Raw genomic sequence first — 20,892 nt, forward strand, 5'->3', positions numbered from 1 at the left:
CCAGGGTACTTCAAGAAGTGGCTCTAGAAATCGTGGACAAATTGGTGATCATTGTCCAACACTGTGGTTTTTCTTTGAAATAATTTCATGGGATCATTTGGGTCCGTCAAAGAGGGCAGATACTTTAACATCTTGGTTAAATGCAGAACTTCCAGCAGTGTGATTCTTCCTCCAGAACATGCTGGCGTCTCAGCTTTGATTACCCAGAACATCAATCTTGTGCCTTCTGATGTAGAAGGGTTACCAACCAAGTCAAGAATTTTTAAACAAAAATACTCAAAGGCAATGCAGTAGTTGGTGATTTTATTTTGTTGACTAATGGATGTTTTAACTCCCCCAGACTTCCTTGTTGCCTTAGGTGACACACCATGAGACTACTGGCCCATCTCAGCTCGCTCCGTCCCTTCAGCACCGTTGTGAGACGGAGCGGCGTGTCCCAGGCCACTGACTCCGAGAACCACTACCGGCTACGAGGGATCTACCCTTACTTCCTGCCCATTCAGACCCGTTGGCAAGACAATGATCAGTACGGTCATGTTAACAACATCGTATACCACGAGTACTTTGACACGCTAATCTGCTATTATCTTATCAGGTAAGGAATCACCACCATTCAGACTGTTCACACTTCCCTCCACCTAATGATGCGGAAGTAAAGGGTTTAATGTGGCAATAAAGGGTTTATTGTTATCAGTGACATAGAAGAGTTAATTCTTTTGAACAGTTTATCTCTTATCAGTTGTAATTAAATGTGCTTATAATAAATTATTTGGTGTAATTAATGTAAAAATCTTCTTGCCTGTACTGTTATTAGAACCAGATGCTGAAGGATCAACAATATTACAACATGGCGAGGTAGCCTTGCCAGCTGCCTAACTGTAATTACTTTAATCTCAGCTTGTTATCTAATTATCACCTTTGTAAAGGGAATACTACCCTCTATTGCATGCTGATTGTTTCAGATGATGATGAAGAGTTTAAAACAGCTGTCAGAAATCTGGGGCATGACTGGATATCTCGAGTACGAGGAGGCTGTGTTGAGGCCTAGCTCAGGCCTAATCCAGGCTTGACCTGCCTCCCACTGGAGGCATGCAGGCTTTGGTCTCCTCTGATCAATAGGGGAAAGAATGGGTAGGCCTCAAGGTGGAGCAGAGTTTGGCTCTTGTAGAAAATGCCCTTGGCTTGAACCAACCTTATCACCAGGCTCATGTGGCTGATCCCCTGTGGCTGTTTACTGGGAGTGGAGTGAAGGAAGATGGTCCAGAGAGTAAGAAGAACAAGCCTCAGTTACTTCCATTAATCAACTCGGACCCAAAACATTTTTGCTGCTCAATTTAATGTGGAGAAGTTAACAAATGAAACTAGATATATACCTGTAAATAAGCTTTTTTTCCAGCTTTCTCCCCCCACCAACTACAATGAATTTGAGAAAGGGTCCCGATCAGAAACACCATGTGTAGGAAGGAACTGCAGATGCTGGTTTAAACCAAAGATAGACACAGAAAGCTGGAGTGACTCAGCGGGACAGGCAGCATCTCTGGAGAGACGGAGATACTGCCTGTCCCGCTGAGTTACTCCAGCTTGTTGTGTCTCTCTCTGACCTGAAACATCACCTGTCAATTCTCTCCAACGATGCTGCCTGACCCAGAGAGATCCTCCAGCACTTTGTGTGTTGCACAAAATAAACATGTATGCCAACGGAAGCTGGACAATGAAAACTGATATTAGTTGTTTGTTATCTGGCTGGAAAAAATACCCAAGATAAAAATGATTTTAACAAAATGTCTATTAGTGCATTTCCTCTTTCATTATTTATACTTTGGCTTCAAACATAGTCAAACAATCACATCCAATTGACTGCAAATAATCAGCTTTTCTCATTTCCAGCAAAACCCCCCATAAAAAGCTGCAATAGGTCATAACAGCATCTCTGGACATGGATAGGTGATGTTTTGGGTTGGGTTGGTCTTTTTCAGACTAATTGTATAAGGAGGAGAAAGCTGGAAGAACAGGGAGAAGGCTCCCCTCCACTACAATCACTGAAGAAGGTTCCTGACCCAAAATGTCGCCTGTCCAAGCTCTCCAGAGATGCTTCCCGACCCGCTGAGTTACTCCAGCATTTTGCTTTTTTAGTGCCAGGATTCCAGCATATGCGGTTCCTCGTGTTGGCCATTTGCTCTGACTCCAGTTTTGCTGTATATCAGGCAGACACAGGCTGAAGTTAACCACATCTCTGTCCCAGCAGCAGTCAGCATCACCCGCACTCTGTTTTAGCAGGCATTAATACTTGAAAGAGAATGTCCATAGTGTCAGCTGAATTAAAACACCTTTAGTACTTCAAACTCGACAGCACACTTTGCAACTCAGAGCAGCAATTCTTTTGATCAGGATTACTTCTGTCATTGAAGGTTAACGTTCAGGTGCAGCAAGCAGTTAGGAAAGCAAATGGTACGCTGGCCATTATTATAAGAGGATTTATGTACGAGAAGTAATGTCTTGCTGCATTAGAGAGGGCCCTGGTGAGATTGTACGTGGAATAGTGTTCACAGGTCTGGTCTCCCGACTGAAGTATGGATATACTAGCAATAGATTGAGCGCTACAAAGAGTCACCAGATATTTCCCTGGGATGGTGGGTTAGTCATAAGGACATAAGAAAGTAAAAGAGCAGGAATAGGTCCTCTCGGCAACTCGTGTGCCCCTCCCTTCAAAATGCTATCAGCATGTCTCCTGTCCCACCAGAGGCTCAAACGCCTTGACCACAGCCACACAATCATCAAAGATGCTTCCCACTCCATCAGATGTAAAAACTGGCCATCAGGCTTTGCTTCCTCTCCCTGCTGACAATTAGAAACTGAAGCATGAGGATCTGGTGCAAAACGTCGTGCAATGCTAGTCTTAGGAGATAGTCCTCGTCGTAGGAGCTCCTACGCGACTGCTTTGAGTCACTGGACTGGTCCATATTCAAAGACTCAGCAGCCAACCCAAATGGGTACACCACTGCCCTCATAGACTTCATCGGACTTCATCACTTTGTGCCAAACTAGTCTGAATAGGGCTCCGACCCGAAACGCCGCCAAGTCTGAAAAATGCTTCTGACCCGAAATGTCGCCTATCCATGTTCTCAGGGATGCTGCCTGAACCACTGAATTACTCCAGAATTTTGTGCCTATCTTTGGTATTAACCAGTATCTGCAGTTCCTTGTTGTGCCAAGTCAATCCGAGCGTTCCCTAACCGGAAACCATAGAGGAACCGTGAGATCCACTACCTAGTGAAGACCAAATCTGAGCCTTTCAAGTTGGGTGACCCAAACCGGTTCAGGACATTTTGTGGGTATGACCTTTGCTAGGCCTTCGGGGACACCTTGAGATAACTCCAGACCACACTAGAGTACCAGACTAACCACAGGATGCCCATCAATTGTGGCACAACTCCCATGCTAAAGAGTGAGTGAAGCAGAATCATTGGGAACAACCCATCCCTCCTCGATGAGCTCAGAGCATTCTATAGGTGTTTGGAATGCATTTCCAGGAGTGGCGGTGAAGGAAGACACAACAGGGGAATTTAAGAGGCCTTGAGATAGGCAGAAGGATATACAGGGAATGGAGGGATACGGGTCACGTGCAGGCAGAGGAGGTCAGTTTAAATTGCCATTTTGTTTGGCACAAACACTATGGGCTGAAGGGTCTATTCTGTGCTAAACTCTTCAATGTTCTGTGTATGGCCATCGTTTCACCATGTGCACCTCCAATAACACAATTTAAATATGATGTGCGTTGGATGATTGGGAAATTTACTACTCTCTAGGATCATGGAACAAGATTACTCTGATGCATATTTAGTTCAAATTTCTTTCCATCCCTACTCTTGGGCCCTTTGATTGTTATAACACCCCTTCATTATACATTGATGACGCCAATGTAGAGATGGTTTAAAGCTTCAGGTTTCCAGGAGTAAATATCACCAGCGACATGTCCTGGACCAGCCATAGCGAAGCAATGGTCAAGAAAGCACACCAACACCTACTTCCTTGGAAGGCTTAGGAAGTTCGGCACGTCCCCAACAACTCTCGCCACAAATGCACCATATAAATCATTTTATCGGGATGCATCATGTCATGGTTTGGGAACAGCTCCATCCAAGACGGCAAGAAATTGTAGAGAATTTTGGGACAGAGACACACAATAGTCACACAAAACCAACCTATCTTCCGTTGGCTCCATCTACACTTCACGCTGCCTCGGCAAAGCCAGCAGCGAAAACAACGACCAGTCTCACCCCGGTCATTCCCTCATCTCCCTTCTCCCATTACGCAAGAGGCACAGAAATGTGAAAACGCACACCTCCAGATTCAGGGACAGTTTATTCCCAACTGTTATCAGGCAACTGCACCATCTTATCAACAACGAGAGAGCGGTCCTGACCTACCATCTATCCCACTGGAGATCCTTGGACTATCTTCAATCGGACTTTATATCTTGCACAATACGTTATGCCTTCTATCCTGTATCTGTACAGTGTGGACGGTTCAATTGTAATCATGAATAGTCTTTCCATTGACTGGATAGCCGGCAACAAAAAAAAGGCTTTTCACTGTACCATAGTACACGTGACACTAAATGAAACATACTTATTTAAATTAAATTACATTGCTGTTTCTTTCTCCCGAAATGTAGCTGCCTGTGTTAGTCTGCTTGGATGATCCTACACTTTTTTGACTTATCGCCACTAAATCGCTCTCATTACCAGGGATTGATCTGATTTCTGGTTGTTAAGCAGCTTAGCTTGCATGACTTCATCAATCATTCCAGTGGATAAACTCCCATTGGCCTGACTTGTCAAATGAGGAATGGGGTCCGTGTTCCGCTGTAAGAGTTTTTAAACACCGAGGGAAAGGAGTAAAAGAAGAATCTCGAATATCTACTGAATCTTTCCTGAGCTGTGGGGTGGCAGAGGTGGAGTTGCTGCCTCACAGCACCAGATTCCTGGGTTCGATCCTGACTACAAGTGCTGTCTGTACAAGGGGTTTGTACGTTCTCCATGTGACTGCGTGGGTTTCCTCCGGGTGCTCCGGTTTCCTCCCACACTCCAAATATGAGCAGGTTTGTAGGTTAATTGGCTGATGTTAAATTGTCCCTTATGTGTAGGATAGAACTAGTGTACGGGTGATCATTGGTCAGCATGGACTCGGTGGGCCGACTGGCCTGTTTCCATGTAGTATCTCGAAACTAAACTAAAATATCACAATCAAATATTTTTGAAGTGTAGTCACTTTTGCAATGGAGGTTATGGCATGCCAGGATATTTGTACATTTTTAGTAGATTCGTAGAGTCCTAGAGCATGGAAACAGGCCCTTCAGCCCAACACGTCCATCCCAACCAAGGTGTCCCATCTAAGCTAGTTCCCATTTGCCCCCATTTGGCCCGTACTCTGCTAGATCTTTCCTTTCCATGTATTTGTCCAATTATCCTGTATCTTAACTGCAATAAAAGAGCTTCAAACTCAGCCAAAGATACTTACAAAAAGCTGGAGTGACTCAGCGGGACAGGCAGCATCTCTGGAGAGAAGGAATGGGCAACGTTTCGGTTTGAGTCCCTTCTTCAAACTTGATCACTGGCCACAATTCTCCCAATTTGGCTAGCCCTTGCTGTCTCCTCCCCTTCCTTAACCCTCTAGCTGTCTCCTCCCACCCTCCCATCCGCCCGCCCTCGGGCTCCTCCTCCTCCTCCCCTTTTCCTTCTTTCTTTCCCCCCCCCACCCCCCATCAGTCTGAAGAAGGGTTTCGGCCCGAAACGTCGCCTATTTCCTTCGCTCCATAGATGCTGCTGCACCCGCTGAGTTTCCCCAGCAATTTTGTGTACCTTTGATCACTGGCCAACTGCCTCGCCAACAGTCTGTCTGTCCTTTCTTCTTTTTTCTTATTTTTATTATGTGTTTAAAATATGTTTTAGTGTTCCTTGGTTTGTTTTATGTTGGGGGAAACTTTTTTTTCAATCGCTAACCTCGACGGAGATGCAATTTCTTTCTGTATCGTATCCCCGTCCTCACTGCGGCCTAACATCGTGGAGTTGGCGGCCTTTCCTGGAGACCGACCCGGCGCTCCAAGCCGCGGGAGTCTGCGGGACTTTAACATCGTGGAGCTTGCGATCCCTTTGCCAGGAATCGAAGCTCCAACCGCGGGGGCCTGTGGCCTTTAACATCATGAAGCCCGTGGTCTCTGGTAAGAAGAGGCAGATTCGGGAGCTCCATGCCGCGGAGAGAGTTTCAACCGCCCCGATACGGGAGTTTCGATCACCCCGACGGGATCTTCGATCGCCGGCTGCGGGGGCTTTGATCGCCCCGACTGCAGACAGTTCGACTGCCCCGACCACGGGAAAACAACAAGGAAAAAGGTTGAACTTTATTGCCTTCTATCACAGTGGGGAATGTGGAATCCACTGTGGCGGATATTTATGTTAACTTCTATGTGGTTGTGCGTCTTGTTGCTTTTCACTTACGGGCCTGTCCCACTCAGGCGATTTTTCAGCGGACTGCCGGTGACTGTCAAGTTGCCGCAGCTACCTGAAAAACTGACAACTGCAACGGCGACTGCCAGAGTGGAACACACACAAACACATCGCTTCCTTCACCAGCCTGTTATGCAGGCGGGGGACAGGGCAAGCGGGGGAGCGCTGTCTAAAAAATTCACACGGTGCAAAGACAAGGTGAAACAGACACACACCGCGATGAACAGGAAGGTTGGCGCTGTAAAAAGATGGCTAAAGCTCAGTGTATGGTAACTCCTTTAACTGAGCGCTGTGAGTGTGTATTGGTATAGGTGGCAAAGAAGTTGGAGAGATGCATTTTAGGCAGTACCTTGGTTTAACATCCCTTCTGATGCCGCACCACTTCCAATGCTGTCAATCTCCCTTAATCCCGTCACCCTGGTTTATGTTATGTGGAATGGGTATTGAATGCTTAAACTTCTGGCCCAGGGGATATGCACGGAATCAAGAGCTATATCTTTGTTCAAGGGGAAACATTGAAATTGTGTTGCATGTAGAGATGTGTGCTGACTTGGTCTTCTACAGATGTCTATAGAGTCTGAAGACGGGACTTGATCCGAAACGTCACCTGTTCCTTTTCTCCAGTGATGCTGCCTGACCCGCAGAGTTACTCCAGCATTTTGTGTCTCTTCAACAGGACATCAGTTTCCTGCACCACAACAGGCAAACGTCTAAGTGACACAATTCTCCAAATTTCAATGCAGTTCATTGTGTACATAGACACAAAATTCTGGAGTAACTCAGTAGATCAGGCAGCATCTCTGGAGAAAAGGAATAGGTGACATTTCGGATAGGATCCCTTCTTCAGACTGAAAGATAGAGGTGGGGGGAAGGGGGGAAACTGAATGCGAGAGAAGACCAGAAAAAAAATCGGGACCGGTTGCAAATGACGTCAGGAAGGGCCCTTCCTATACAGTTAATTGTGTGTTGTACCTTGAGCTCACGTTCAAGGTGAAAATTTGCCCGTGTGTCATTCTGCCTTAGTCAGATCTTTTAAAGGAACCATCCACAACTCTGCATTTTGTTGCGATTTTGGCCAGAGCAAGGTGTGGGCATCGGAACTTTAGAAGGTCTCACATGAATGGAGAATGCAACATGGCAAACTGAATAGCAGTGAGTTGGAGCAGCTGAGTTCAGAGACTTAGAGGATGTTTACAGCAGCATATGTGGCAGCATACATGCAAAGGCAAGGCTGATTCTGATGAAGAGGAAGCGTGAGGTGTAGATGGAGGGAGGATGGTTGGTGTCATGGACTGGGATACATGCACAACTCTCTGCAGTTTCTCACAGTTTGGGCAGAGCAGTTGCCATACCAAACTGTGACGCATCCCAATAGGATGCTTTCTATGATTAGACACTTTTTTTGGAGATGGTCAGTGTCTGGCTCTTCAGTGAAATGACTGTTACTTGCCACTTATCAGCCTATGCTTTAACATTCATCACTTACATGACTTCATTTGTTGAAGACCAGTAAATGGAATTGAAAGTTGTGCAGTTTTCAGCAAATATCCCCACCATTGACCACACCTCGTACCTTTAGACAGGAGACATGGAGGAATTTCTTTAGTCAGAGGTGGTGAATCTGTGGAATTCATTGCCACAGACGGCTGTGGAGGCCAAGTCAATGGGTACTTGACACTGGGGACTTGGAGATTGACAGATTCTTGATTAGTAAGGGCGTCAAGTGTTATGGGGAGACGACAGAAGAATGATGTTGAGAGGGGGCAATAGATCAAGAGTCAAGAGAGTTTTAGTGTCATGTGTCCCAGATAGGACAATGAAATTCTTGTTTGCTGCAGCACAACAGAATATGTAAACGTAATACAGAACAGGAGATAAAAGTTCAGTGTGTATATATACCATAGACCAATATATACACAATAAATAAACAGATAAAGTGCAATAGTAATAATAGACTGTTATTGTTCAGAGCTTGTTTGATGTTGTGTTTAATAGCCTGATGGCTGTGGGGAAGTAGCTGTTCCTGAACCTGGATGTTACAGATTTCACGCTCCTATACCTTCTTCCCGATGGCAACGGAGAGATGAGTGTGTGGCCAGGATGGTGTGGGTCCTTGATGATGTTGGCAGCCTTTTTGAGGCAGCGACTGCGATAGATCCCTTCGATGGTGGGGAGGTCAGAGCCGATGATGGACTGGGCAGTGGTCACAACTTTCTGCATTTTTTTCCGCTCCTGGACGTTCAAGTTGCCGAACCAAGCCACGATGCAGCCGGTCAGCATTCTCTCTACTGTGCACCTGTAGAAGTTCGAGAGAGTCCTCCTTGACATACCGACTCTCCGTAATCTTCTTTGGAAGTAGAGGCGTTGATGTGCCTTGTTTATAATTGCATCTGTGTGCTGAGACCAGGAAAGATCTTCGGAAATATGCACGCCCAGGAATTTGAAGTTTTTGACCGTTTTCACTGACCCACAATCCTGTTGATATAAACGGGATTGTGGGTCCCGATCCTACCCCTACCAAAGTCCACAATCAGTTCCTTGGTTTTGCTGGTGTTGAGAGCCAGGTTGTTGTGCTGGCACCATTTGGTCAATCGGTCGATCTCACTTCTATACTCTGACTCATCACCATCAGTGATTCGTCCCACATCAGTGGAGTAGACCCAATTTGGCCGAATGACCAAATTCTGCTCCGATGACATGAACTTACGAGCTTAAGATGGAAAGGAGAGGTCACTATCAAAGCGGTTCAAAATGGTTGGGCTCAGGACACTGTCTTGAGGAACTCCTGTAACCTCAGCGTGTCGGCACAGGGAAGTACACAATTTCATTCTGAAGAAAGGTCCTGATCCGAAAGGTTGCCTGTCCATTCCCTCCGCAGATGCTGCCTGACCCACTCATTTCCTCCAGCATCTGCAGTTCCTTACGACTCTAAGGACACAATTTGCTTCCCCTTCGGGCATAGGGCTCACAGGGAAATTTCAATCGCATCCCACAATCAATATTGCATCAATCCCATTGTGTTGGAACATAGAAAATGAGTCTTAGGCACTTCAAATTTTAGCTCAAAACTTTAGCTGAAAAGACTGGTTGAACCCAAGTGAATGGAAAAGTGAGCAATGGCTTTCAGAAAAGGAAGTGGGCAGCACAGTGGCGCAGCGGTAGAATTGCTGCCTTACAGCACCGGAGACACGGGTTCCATCCTGACTATGGGGTGCTGCCTGTATGGAGTTTGTACATTATCCCTGTAACCGCGTGGATTTACTCCAGGATCTTCCCACACTCCACAGACGTAAATGTTTGTAGGTTAATTGGCTTCAGTGAAATTGTAAATTGCCCCTAGTGTGTAGGATAATGTTAGTGTACAGGGGTTATCGTTGGTCAGCGTGGACTCGGTGAGCCGAAGGCCCTGTTTCCATGCTGTATCACTAAAGTCTAAAGGAGTGAGTTCTTCCAAATAGTCCGTGCCTTGCTACTATTATCATAATATTGTCCGTGTTAAGCATTTACACAGCCTCTCCGAACTGGTCTAAATGCATATGAAGATGCATCGAAGCCTTTTTACTAATGAGACATTTATGTCTCATCTGGAAAATTTATTGTGTCTTGTACCTTTCTCAAATAAATTGTTACAGACGAAAGTGAGAGTCAATAGGATTTTAATGTCATTATTTCCCAGAAAATTCAGGGTTGAATGAACATCACTCTTAATTACTGCGGGAAATTTCTTTCCATATTGTTGATGCAATAAATGTTTCTTAAGAATAAAATAAGGTAACAGTAGAGCTCTCGGTAATTGTAACCCTTTAAGTAAATTTAATTTAAATTAGAATGGCAAAGAGAGACATATTTTTGACGGTTTAGCAAAAACAAGCAGAGGAAAATGCCTTCGAAAGGATCCTTGATCCTGCATATTGTTCTTGTAATTTAATATAATGGAAATGCAATGAAATTCATGCTCATTAATTCATACATGGTGTGAGAATCTGAGCCATAGGTCCTGGGTATTTAAGGCTAGAATACTCCTTTAGGACTGCTATTTAATTCAGTTCTCCATTAACCCAGAGGAATATACTCACAGTCCCACCAAAATTAAATTAGTTCAGAGAGGGCATTCTAATGAACAAGCAGTTAAATGATCTATGTCCAATCAGCCTAGTTGCTTTAGGAAAGCTGCCCCTATAAATGTGTCTCCTTAGCGGTCTAAGTCTGACATCCTTCGTGCTGCCAGACCTCACTAGCTTTGCAATAACTCCCCGTTAGAATGTGTAAGAAGGAACTGCGCTCAGTCCGCCGAGGCCTATTGGAACTCCTGATTGCTAACCATTTAAACTCCCTTCTCATTCCCGTACTGACCTTTCTGTCCTGGGCCTCCTCCATTGTCAGAATGAGGTCTCACGCAAATTGGAGGGGCAGCACCTTGCATTCCACTTGGGTTGTTTACAAACATACTGACCATTGAATTCACCGAATTTAGGTAACCTCCAGCAACCCCCCCCCCCCCCCTCTCTCCCTCCCTTTCCTGCCCCTAACACCCCCATCAAGGACTGCAGAACTTCAAGATGGCAGCTTAGTTTAGTTTAGAGATACAGGGTGGAAACAGGTCCTTCGACCCACCGTGTCCGCACCGACCCACGATCACCCGTACACTAGCTCTATCCTATAAACTAGGAACAATTTACCGAAGCCAATTAACCTACAAACCTTTGGAATGTGGGGAGAAACCGGAGCACCCGGAGGAAACCCTCGCGCTCACAGAGAGAGTGTGCAAACTCCACACAGAGAGCACCCATGGTAAGGATCGAGTCCGGGTATCAGGCGATGTAAGGCAGCAACTCTACCGTTAAGCCACCGTGCTGTCTAAAGCTCACCACTATCTTAAAAATGTATAGGTTCTAGGAGCAGAATTAGGCCATTCCGCCCATCAAGTCTACTCTGCCATTCTTAAGGGGTTGGACAGGCTAGATGCAGGAAGATTGTTCCCGATGTTGGTCAGCGAAGTCCAGAACAAGGGGTCACAGTTTAAGGATAAAGGGGAAATCTTTTAGGACTGAGATGAGGAAAACTTTTTTCACACAGAGAGTGGTGAATCTGTGGAATTCTCTGCCACAGAAGGTAGTTGAGGCCAGTTCATTGGCTATATTTAAGAGGGAGTTAGATGTGGCCCTTGTGGCTAAAGGGATCAGGGGGTATGGAGAGAAGGCAGGTACAGGATACTGAGTTGGATGATCAGCCATGATCATATTGAATGGCGGTGCAGGCTCGAAGGGCCGAATGGCCTACTCCTGCACCTATTTTCTATGTTTCTATTCAATCATGGCTGCTCTATCCTTCCCTCCCAACCCCATTCCCCTGCCTTCTCCCCATAACCCCTGACTCCCTAATTAATCAAGAATCTGTCAATCTGTCCATGCCTTAAAAAGTATCCATTGACGGGCTCCACAGTCGTCCGTGCCATTGAATTCCACAGATATACCATCCTCTGACTAAAGAAATTCCTTCTCATCTCCTTTCTAATGGTATGTCCTTTTATCCTGAGGCTATGGGCTCTGGTCCTAGACTCTCCCACTAGTGGGAACATAACCCTATTCACTCTATTCAAGCTTTTTTCTATTCGGTACATTTCATAAGGACATAGTGATAGGAGTAGAATTAGGACATTCGGCCCATCAAGTGTATTTCCGCTATTCAATCATGGCTGATCAATCACATTCTCCTGCCTTATCCCCCTAACCACTGATCCGTACTAATCAAGAATAAACACGTTTCAATGAGGTCCTCTCCAAATGGGGTTATTTTAAATGCAGCCTCATCTGAGAGAGATACATCTCACCCCCTTACAAGGAGAGGCACATCTCACCCCCTCGCTCGGCCGAAAGCTCCCTTCTCTGGCCGTTGGATGAAGGAGGTTCGGGGCCGGCTCTGCCTCAGCCCTGGAGCGGCAGTAGGCGGAAAACCCTGGAGACCTCCACCTGGAAATGCGGGCAACAGCTGGAGCCTGCTCAACGCAGCCTTATCCGTTGAGGTGTCAACCTGGTTTAGCCTTGACGTTGACTGATGGGACTGGACCGGTGAGTGGGGGGGCGGCCCAGGGAAGGCAGGGCAGAGTGGAACGGCATAAATTAATTGTTACATTAGGGGAAAAAAAGAAAATTGAGAGATAATTATTCCTGGGTTTCCTGTTGGGCGTCAGGGAGGGAGGACTGACCTCATTAACTTGCCAATTGTACACAATTCAATTACTTGGAGATACAAAATACATTTTTAATTACCTCAGCCGCTTGGGCTCCTTTCATCTCGATTTACATCGGAGCTTTTAATGCTGGGACGAGCTGAACAGATTTTCTACCGTGTGTCAGAAAAAAGGATGCGAAATTGCTCTCTGGAAAGGCACTCAGTTTTGCCTCCAGGGGTACAGAGCTGGGCCACTGCCTCATCCCTTCACTCCTTTCTCTCCTCACTCCCCCCCCCCCCCCCCCCCCCCCCCCCCTGACCCCCTCTCTCCCATGATGATTCTGAGGTTCAATCCCCAGAGGAGTTCATTTGCTTCTGTCTCCTCGCTCCTGGCTGCTGATCATATGTGCCCCTCTGTCACCCACTGATGCCAGAACTTGTAGCCGGGGGCATCTAACCGTCACACCAGTGCCACTGGGGGAAGTTTAATCTTAATGAAGACGTCTTAGCAATTTCCTGCTCTATTTTTGCCTGAATCACTCTACTACTGTTAGTCACAAGGCATGGAGACGGGCCCTTCAGCCCACCCACACATGTTCAAATCCACACCAATCAGCCATCTATGTTAATCCCTTTCATGTTATTCTCATACATCTCCAACCTCCTCCCCTCCAGTGTCAGCAGCTCTTATTCCTTAAGTGGTGATAGGTATTCCTCAGACCTGGCTACCCACCTCGAAATGTTTACAATCCTTATAGGATCCTTTCATTCTATGCCCTGAACATACCTCGCACTGTAGGTTGAGGTTTGGCCTTATTATTTGTCCTAAACCAAGACTCTGCCACTCATCGATACACTTGGGGTAATTTACAGTGGGCAATCGCCGGTCTGAGGAATGGCGGCATGGTGGTGCAGCAGTAATGTTGCTGGCTTACTGTGTCAGAGATCCGGATTCGATCCTGAATATGGGTGCTGTCTATATGGAGTTTGCATGTTCTCTCCTTGACCTGCGTAGGTTATCTCCCGGGAGCTCCAGTTCCCCCTACACTCCAAAGACGTACAGGTTGGTAGGTTAATTGGCTAGGTAAAACTAGACTGACTGAGACCAGCAAGCTTAATGTGTTGGTGATCACCATCATTAAGCCAATTCAACTCAACCCATATCAAAACATTCCCTTTGTTCTACACATCCCTCCCCCATAACTAATTTCAGTCTCTCTCTTTCACAGTTCTGACAAAACGTAATGGACCCAGAGCGTTGACTGCTTCTCTTTCCACAGATGCTGCCCGAGTATTTCCTGCGATTTTGGGCCGGCAGGTGAATTGGGGACTGTAAATTATTAGTGTGCAGGAGAGTGGTAAAGTCTGTGAGGAGTTGTGAGGGGTTGGAGAGGTATGGGAATAACCAAAATGGGATTAAAGTTAATGTCTGCTTGGTAGTAATGGACTGAAGGGCCAGTCTCTGTGCCCTGTGACTCTCAGTTAAGAGAGAGTTTGGGCTGAGAATTAGAAAAATAGAACTGGAAATTTGCTAATGGATTCTCTTGGAAGTCTTCATTAAGACTAGATAGACACAAAAAGCTGGAGTAACTCAACGGGTCGGACATTGTCTGTAACTCGTTTTCACTTAACCGACAGCTAACGATGGCCTGTTTCCTTTATCATCATTACTTCTTTGTATATCTTTCATTCATTTGTTGTATATTTGTCTATATCTCTCATTTCCCTAATAGCCCTGTCCCACGGTGCGAGTTCATTCCAAGAGCTCTCCCGAGTTAAAAAAAAATCAAACTGATGGTAAGCACGGAGAATGAATGTAGCGGGTACGTCGGTGCTCGGGAACGTCTCTTAGCAGCTCGTAACGCTAACGGCAGGTACTCGGGAAGACTAGCTAATGGCAGGTAAGCACGGGAAGACTCGTGAAGATTTTTCAACATGTTGAAAAATGTCCACGAGAGCCCCGGGTACCGACGAGTGGCCATTACCGTAAATCTCCGAATTCGAATCAGAGCAAACTCGGGAGAGCTCTTGGAATGAACTTGTACCGTGGGACAGGGCTTTAACTCTCAGTCTGAAGATGGATCTCGACCTGAAATGTCACCTATTTCTTTTCTCTCGAGATGTTGTCTGACCCGCTGAGTTACTCCATCACTCTGTGTCTATCTTTGGTTTAAATCAACATTTTATAATCTTCATAATCATAATCATACTTTATTAGCCATGTATGTTTTGCAACATACGAGGAATTTGATTTGCCGTACAGTCATACCAATAAAAAGCAACAAGACACGGCAAATACATTTTAACATAAACATCCACCACAGTGACTCCTCCACATTCCACACTGTAATGGAAGGCGAAAAAAAAGTTCAATCTCCTTCCCATCTTTGTTCTCCCACGGTCGGGGCACTCGAACCTTCCGTTGTCAGGGCGATCTTGCCTCCCGCAGCTGGCGGTCGGGCCCTCCGCGTCGGGGGCAATCAAGCTCCCGTATCGGGGGGGAATCTCAGCTCCCCCCACGCCGGGAGATCGGACCGGTCGAACCTCTTGCGACTTTGGAGCTTCCCGACATCAGTCTCTACCCGAGATTGTGAGCGCCTCGATGTTGAAATCCGCAGTCGATCCCCGGCAAGGGATCGTGGGCTCCGATAGTAAGTCTCCTTTCCTGCACATTCATTAAGACCAAACTCCTCCAGTGGCATTACATAAATAAGACCTATGGTTCTGCAGTTTACTGCCACCGGCTACAATGCGACAGGACATTTGGCCCCACTTAATCCTGCTGCACATGAGTCCCCATCTCCATTATACCCCATTGGCCCTTCCTCTCCATGAGATTACCCAACATCTCCTTAAAGACAATTTTACTACTTGTCTCATCTACACCTTATCCGAACTTCCAACCACTCCCTGGAAAAATAAGTTTCAACTGAATTCCTTCCCCAATTTAGTAACAACTTTCTCGCGCTGAATAAAACAGGAAAGGCAGCATAGAGTCCAAGGGAGTCTCTTGTCATAGATCTGTTGGAACGGAGTCCCCATAGATCTTTAGTTTTGCTTAGTTTTAGTTTAGTTTAGTTTAGTTTAGTTTATTGTCACGTCTACAGTGAAAAACTGAATGAAAATTCCTGGCTGGAGATTTTTGTTTTAATTTTACACTAATTATTTCTTAATTTTTGAACGTGTTTATAATATTTGTTTTAAAAATGTAATATATTTTTCTTTCACCATCACAATTTAAATACCTTTTTATTATCTGATTTTCCAGAGGTGTTTATAAATTCTTACCACATGTGACAGATTTGAGGGGAGGTAATGTCTAAACTACAGACTCTCCTTTCAAAGGATACCAGGTTGTTTTAGGATAAGGCCTCAATGGACACCTTCTGAGGCTTGGTCGAATCTAAGGCCCTGAGGTCTGACTAGGGGAGGAGGTGGCACAATTGTGCCACCTCCTCCCCCTTCACTCGTTGGCAGTCTCTGATATTAACCTCTTGAAAATCTATCAGCCCTTCCTTGGCACCAACAGTTTAAGTCTTCCGGACCTTGAGTTCCACTTTTCCACCTCAAGCATTACCACCAAGACAGCTCAGTTGCACATTTGTCTCATTACCGTTTCTGAGATCTTGCTGTGTCTAAAATGAGTTGTCGTCCTTCCGAATCCACAGCAGTGGTCGCACAGCGGTGTGGAGAACCTTCTGTGAGTTCTCAAAGAAAGATTTTAAGAGCTTGGCCAACGATTTGTCATGGACCAGCCACATCGAAGCTTTGGCCAAAAAAAGCACATCAACGCCTCCTCTTCCTCGGGCTCTAAGGAGGTTCGGTATGTCTCCAATAACTCTTACCAACTTCTGCAGATGCACAGTAGAATGTATACTATTGGGTTGCTACACAGCTTGGGTTGGCAACAGCTCTGCCCAAGGCTGGTAGAAATTGCAGACCCAATTTCCTCCATCGACTCCATCAACACTTCATGCTGCTTTGGGAAAGCAGCCAACATTATCAAAGACCTTTCTCGCCACACTAATTCCCTCTTCGCCCCTCCTTGTCGGGCAGAACACACAAAAGCTTGAAAGCATGTACCACTGGATTCAGAAGCAGCTTCTTCACTCTCTTTATCAGATGACTGTCCTCCCATAAGACAGGGACTTCCAACCTACCTGATCTTCCAACCTACCTCAACTTTTTTTTTTTATCTGTAACTGTAACACTGCAACTCTGCAGCACGCTATTCAGCATTCTGATATTTTTCTCATCTGTTGTACTTATGTATGGCTTGCTTGTACTATATTACAGCATGATTTGATTTCACTGGATAGCACCCAAACAAATGCTTTTCGCTGCATCTCAGTACACTAGACAAAAAGAAACCATATCAATGCCAATTGTTGGCCCACCTCTCACAGCAAAGAGAGAGCTTGGCTCAACATCAAGGGAAGGAGCCTCCAATGGTGCCGCACTCTGTTACTCAGTTGATTTTGCTCTTATTTCTGACTCCGAAGGATGTGCATGCAAATCATAAATATGACATTCTAGTTTGGAATGAAGTCAGCAGGTCCTGGGAGCTCCTCCTGGAGTCTGAACCAATATTTATTCAAAACAGTCAGAAAGGGTGGCATGGTAGCACAGTGGCAGAGTTGCTGCCTCACAGCGCCAGACACCCTGGGGCGATACTGACTACGGGTGCTGTCTGTCTCCCCGTGATCTACGTGGGCTTTCCCCGGGTACTCTGGTTTCCTCCCACACCCCAAAGACATACTTCTTTGTAGATTAATTTAGCTTTGGTAAGAATTGTAAATTGTCCCTAGTGTGTAAGATAGTGCTTGTGTACAGGGACCACTGGTCAGTGTGGACTCGGTGGGCCGAAGGGCCTGTTTCTGCACTGTATCACTAATCTAAACTAAACCAAACTAAGAAGGGTCCAGATCCAAAACGTTACCTGTCCATGTGCTCCAGAGATGCTACCTGATCCTCTGAGTTACTCCAGCTGAGTTACTGGGAACATCATCTCTAAGGACCTTAAATGGGGGGCTACCATCGACTCCACAGTCAAAAAGGCACAACAGAGGATGTACTTCCTGCGGCAGCTGAGGAAGCACAATCTGCCACAGGCAATGATGGTCCATTTCCATACGGCCATCGTAGAGTCTGTCCTCACCTTCTCCATCATGGTCTGGTTTGGCTCAGCCACCAAGCACGACATCCGGAGGCTGCAGCGAATCGTCCGATCAGCTGAGAAGGCTATTGGCTGCAACCTTCCCTCCATTGACGAACTGTACACTGCAAGGGCCAGGAAGTGAGTGGGTAAGATCATCTCTGACCCCTCTCACCCTGGCCACAAACTCTTTGAATCACTTCCCTCTGGAAGGCGCCCCAGACTGTCAAAGCTGCCACAGCCAGACATAAAAACAGCTTTTTTCCTATGAGTAGTAGCTCTACTCAACAGCCAAAAATCTGTCCCCGCCTTTTGCTCTGGTATTTTATTTAATTCACATGTTTAATCGATAATGTTTTATTTTTAATGTTTAATGTTTTATGTGTCATTTCAAACTGTCACTCTGTCATGTTGTCACTTGTGGGCGGAGCATCAAGGCTAATTCCTTGTATGTGAATACTTTGCCAATAAACTTATTAATTAATTCATTCATTCATTCTTTCATTTCATTCATTCATTCATTCATTCACTTTGTGTTCTATGCAACATTCCAGCATTTGCAGTTCCTTGCATCAATCTTTATTCAAACAGACTTGCCTAGACATTTCTCCAATGTTAGTCATGGTGAACAGGTGTGTCGCGATGATAGCATGTTCTACTACATCTCTGAAACTCATTCCATTGACTTCAGTGCAACTGAATTTCGAAGGTAGAGTATGATATGATGACATTGTTGAATTGTGCAACAGTGTTGATGATTTTACATAGAGTATAAAACAGTACAACCTAAAAGCATCTTAAACGCCACTATTTTATCTGCCTCTAACACCACTCCTGGAAGTACATTCCAGACACCCACCGTTATGTAAAATAATTTGGCCCACACATTAACTTTAATGTTTGCCCCTCACACCTTAAAGTTGTCCCGCTCAGCGGTAGAGTTTCTGCATTACAGCGCCAGAGACCCGGGTTCAATCCTGACTACAGGTACTGCCTGTACGGAGTTTGTTCGTTCTCCCTGTGATTGGATGGGTTTTCCCTGGGCGCTCAAGTTTCCTCCTACACTCCAAAGACGTACAGGTTTATAGGTTATTTGGCTTTGTTAAAATCTGTAAATTGTCCCATGTGTATAGGATAGTTGTTGGCGTGTCAGGGGATTGCGGGTTGGTGCGGGCTCGGTGGGCCGAAGGGCCTGTTTCTGCGCTGTATCTCTGAACTAAACAAAACCTTAAAGCTGCCTTTGACATTTCCATCCTTGGAATTACCAGCCAACTCTCTGCCGATATCAAAACATTGTCTATGGGAGCTTGCTGTGTGCCAATGGACTGAGGAGTCTCCTTCCTTACAACAGTGACTGGACTTCAGAAATACTTTGAAATGTGTTGGAAGATTTGCAAAAGAAACCAATGTCTGCAATTTTTGATTCCTCTGTACAATTATAAAGTGCTTCTCAGTGTACACCATGTGACACACCTGCCTTGTTACTCTGCACGCTGCAACAATTAAATTCACTCGCCTCGCAAACTTTAAATTTTATAGTTATTAAAAAATAACCCATTAAATTATTTTAGTGTAATCAGACAATACGAGAGGTAATCATGTTTTGGTACACGTGCATTTTAATTTCCCCAGTGACATGGAAATGAATTTTACTAACATGTTAATTTTGTGTGTTAATCAGTAGCTCCGAGCTGGATAAAAGGATTTGCTCTGTAAAACTGTTTGATATTGAAACAGGTCCTTCCGACCCCATCAAAATTGCCTTTATTCCCCTAAAGACGGGTAAAGTTAATTAAGCACTCAATAGGTTTATAGTGCTTAAATTAAAATATATTACCCTCATTGTGTAGTCATCAAATTAAAGCTTACTCCTCCTGGCTACATGACTGTCTAATGTGCTTATCAAAATTCATGATGTATTAAGTGGGATTTGCTGTCAGTCCCATTAAAGCCTATTCTTTAACTGGCCAGTAGATGGCAGTGCCCTCTGTAAATTACCCCTTCAAGGCAATCAAAGGAGTCTGCATTCTTATAGCGACTAACACAGCCTCAAGGAACCCTGAAGGGGCTGTCCCACTTGGGCGACCTAATCTGCGAGTTTAGAAGAGTGTCTTCGACCTTCAAACATGCAGCATGGTCGACACATGGTCCTAGGAGGTCTTATGAGGTCACTGGAACTCTCCTTCATGCTCGAGGGAAGTTCCCGAATACTCGTGGCCTCAGCTAGGTCGCGGAAATTTTTCAGCATGTTGAAAAAATTTCCGCAAGTAAAATTTGGTCGGCCTGGGTATTTTTAACTTGTAGTGCAGTGGAGTGGGGTCGCTATTTACTTACAGGCAGTCGAGGGCAGCCGTAGGCAATCTCCTTCGCTGACCGGGCATTTTGTTTGGCTCATTGGAGTTTTCAGGACCAAGGAGGACCTACTGGTAGTAAAATGCCCGCTAAACTTTATTATACTTCTTAAAAGTGTCGCTTCTCCTTTCCCCCCCCCCCCCCCCCTTCTCCCCCCCTCCACACTCTCTAAAGGACACTGTTACTGTGCAGGCGTTTTACCTTCCTCTTCATCGCGGGTGTGAATTTCAGACAGCGCTCCCCCGCATTTCCAGGCCCCCGCCTTCAGTGTGTGTGTGTGTCCGTGTGTCCATGTCCGTGTCTGTCTCGTAGCGGCTCGTACGAGTAAAAAGTTACAATTTTCTTCATCACGAGTATTTTTTTTATTCGTGGACATTTTCACAGTGTTGAAAAAACGTCGCGAGTTTACCGGATTTCGTGAGTACCATCGTTACTCGTACGAGCCGCTACGAGACATCCACAAACTCCTACGGACATTCTCCGAGTTCGAATCAGGGGAAAACTCGGGAGACCTCTTGAATTACCTCGTACAGTGGGACAGGCCCTTTAGGTGTTTGGAAACATGCAACAACTTTATTCTGCAGTTGAGTTGGAATCCTGATGAACAGTTATTGATCACTAAGTATCATTAAAACAGATCACCTGGTTGTTGCTGCCTCTGATGCCCTTTAATAGCATTGATGAACTTGGGGTCCAAGTCCACAGCTC

At 45.5% G+C, this 20,892-nt stretch overlaps 1 protein-coding gene across 1 annotated transcript in view; it reads left to right on the top strand.

The window, feature by feature from the left end:
* The first annotated feature begins 368 nt into the window (after positions 1 to 368).
* Positions 369 to 20,892, top strand: part of LOC116984386 — a 32,022-nt gene continuing 11,498 nt past the window's right edge. Inside the window, exon 1 of the mRNA XM_033038543.1 lies at positions 369 to 595. Coding sequence (XP_032894434.1) covers positions 369 to 595 — 227 coding nt within the window. The remainder of the gene's footprint in view (positions 596 to 20,892) is intronic.

This window comes from Amblyraja radiata, chromosome 20 (assembly GCF_010909765.2).
Source record: "Amblyraja radiata isolate CabotCenter1 chromosome 20, sAmbRad1.1.pri, whole genome shotgun sequence".
Lineage (NCBI taxonomy): Eukaryota > Metazoa > Chordata > Chondrichthyes > Rajiformes > Rajidae > Amblyraja > Amblyraja radiata.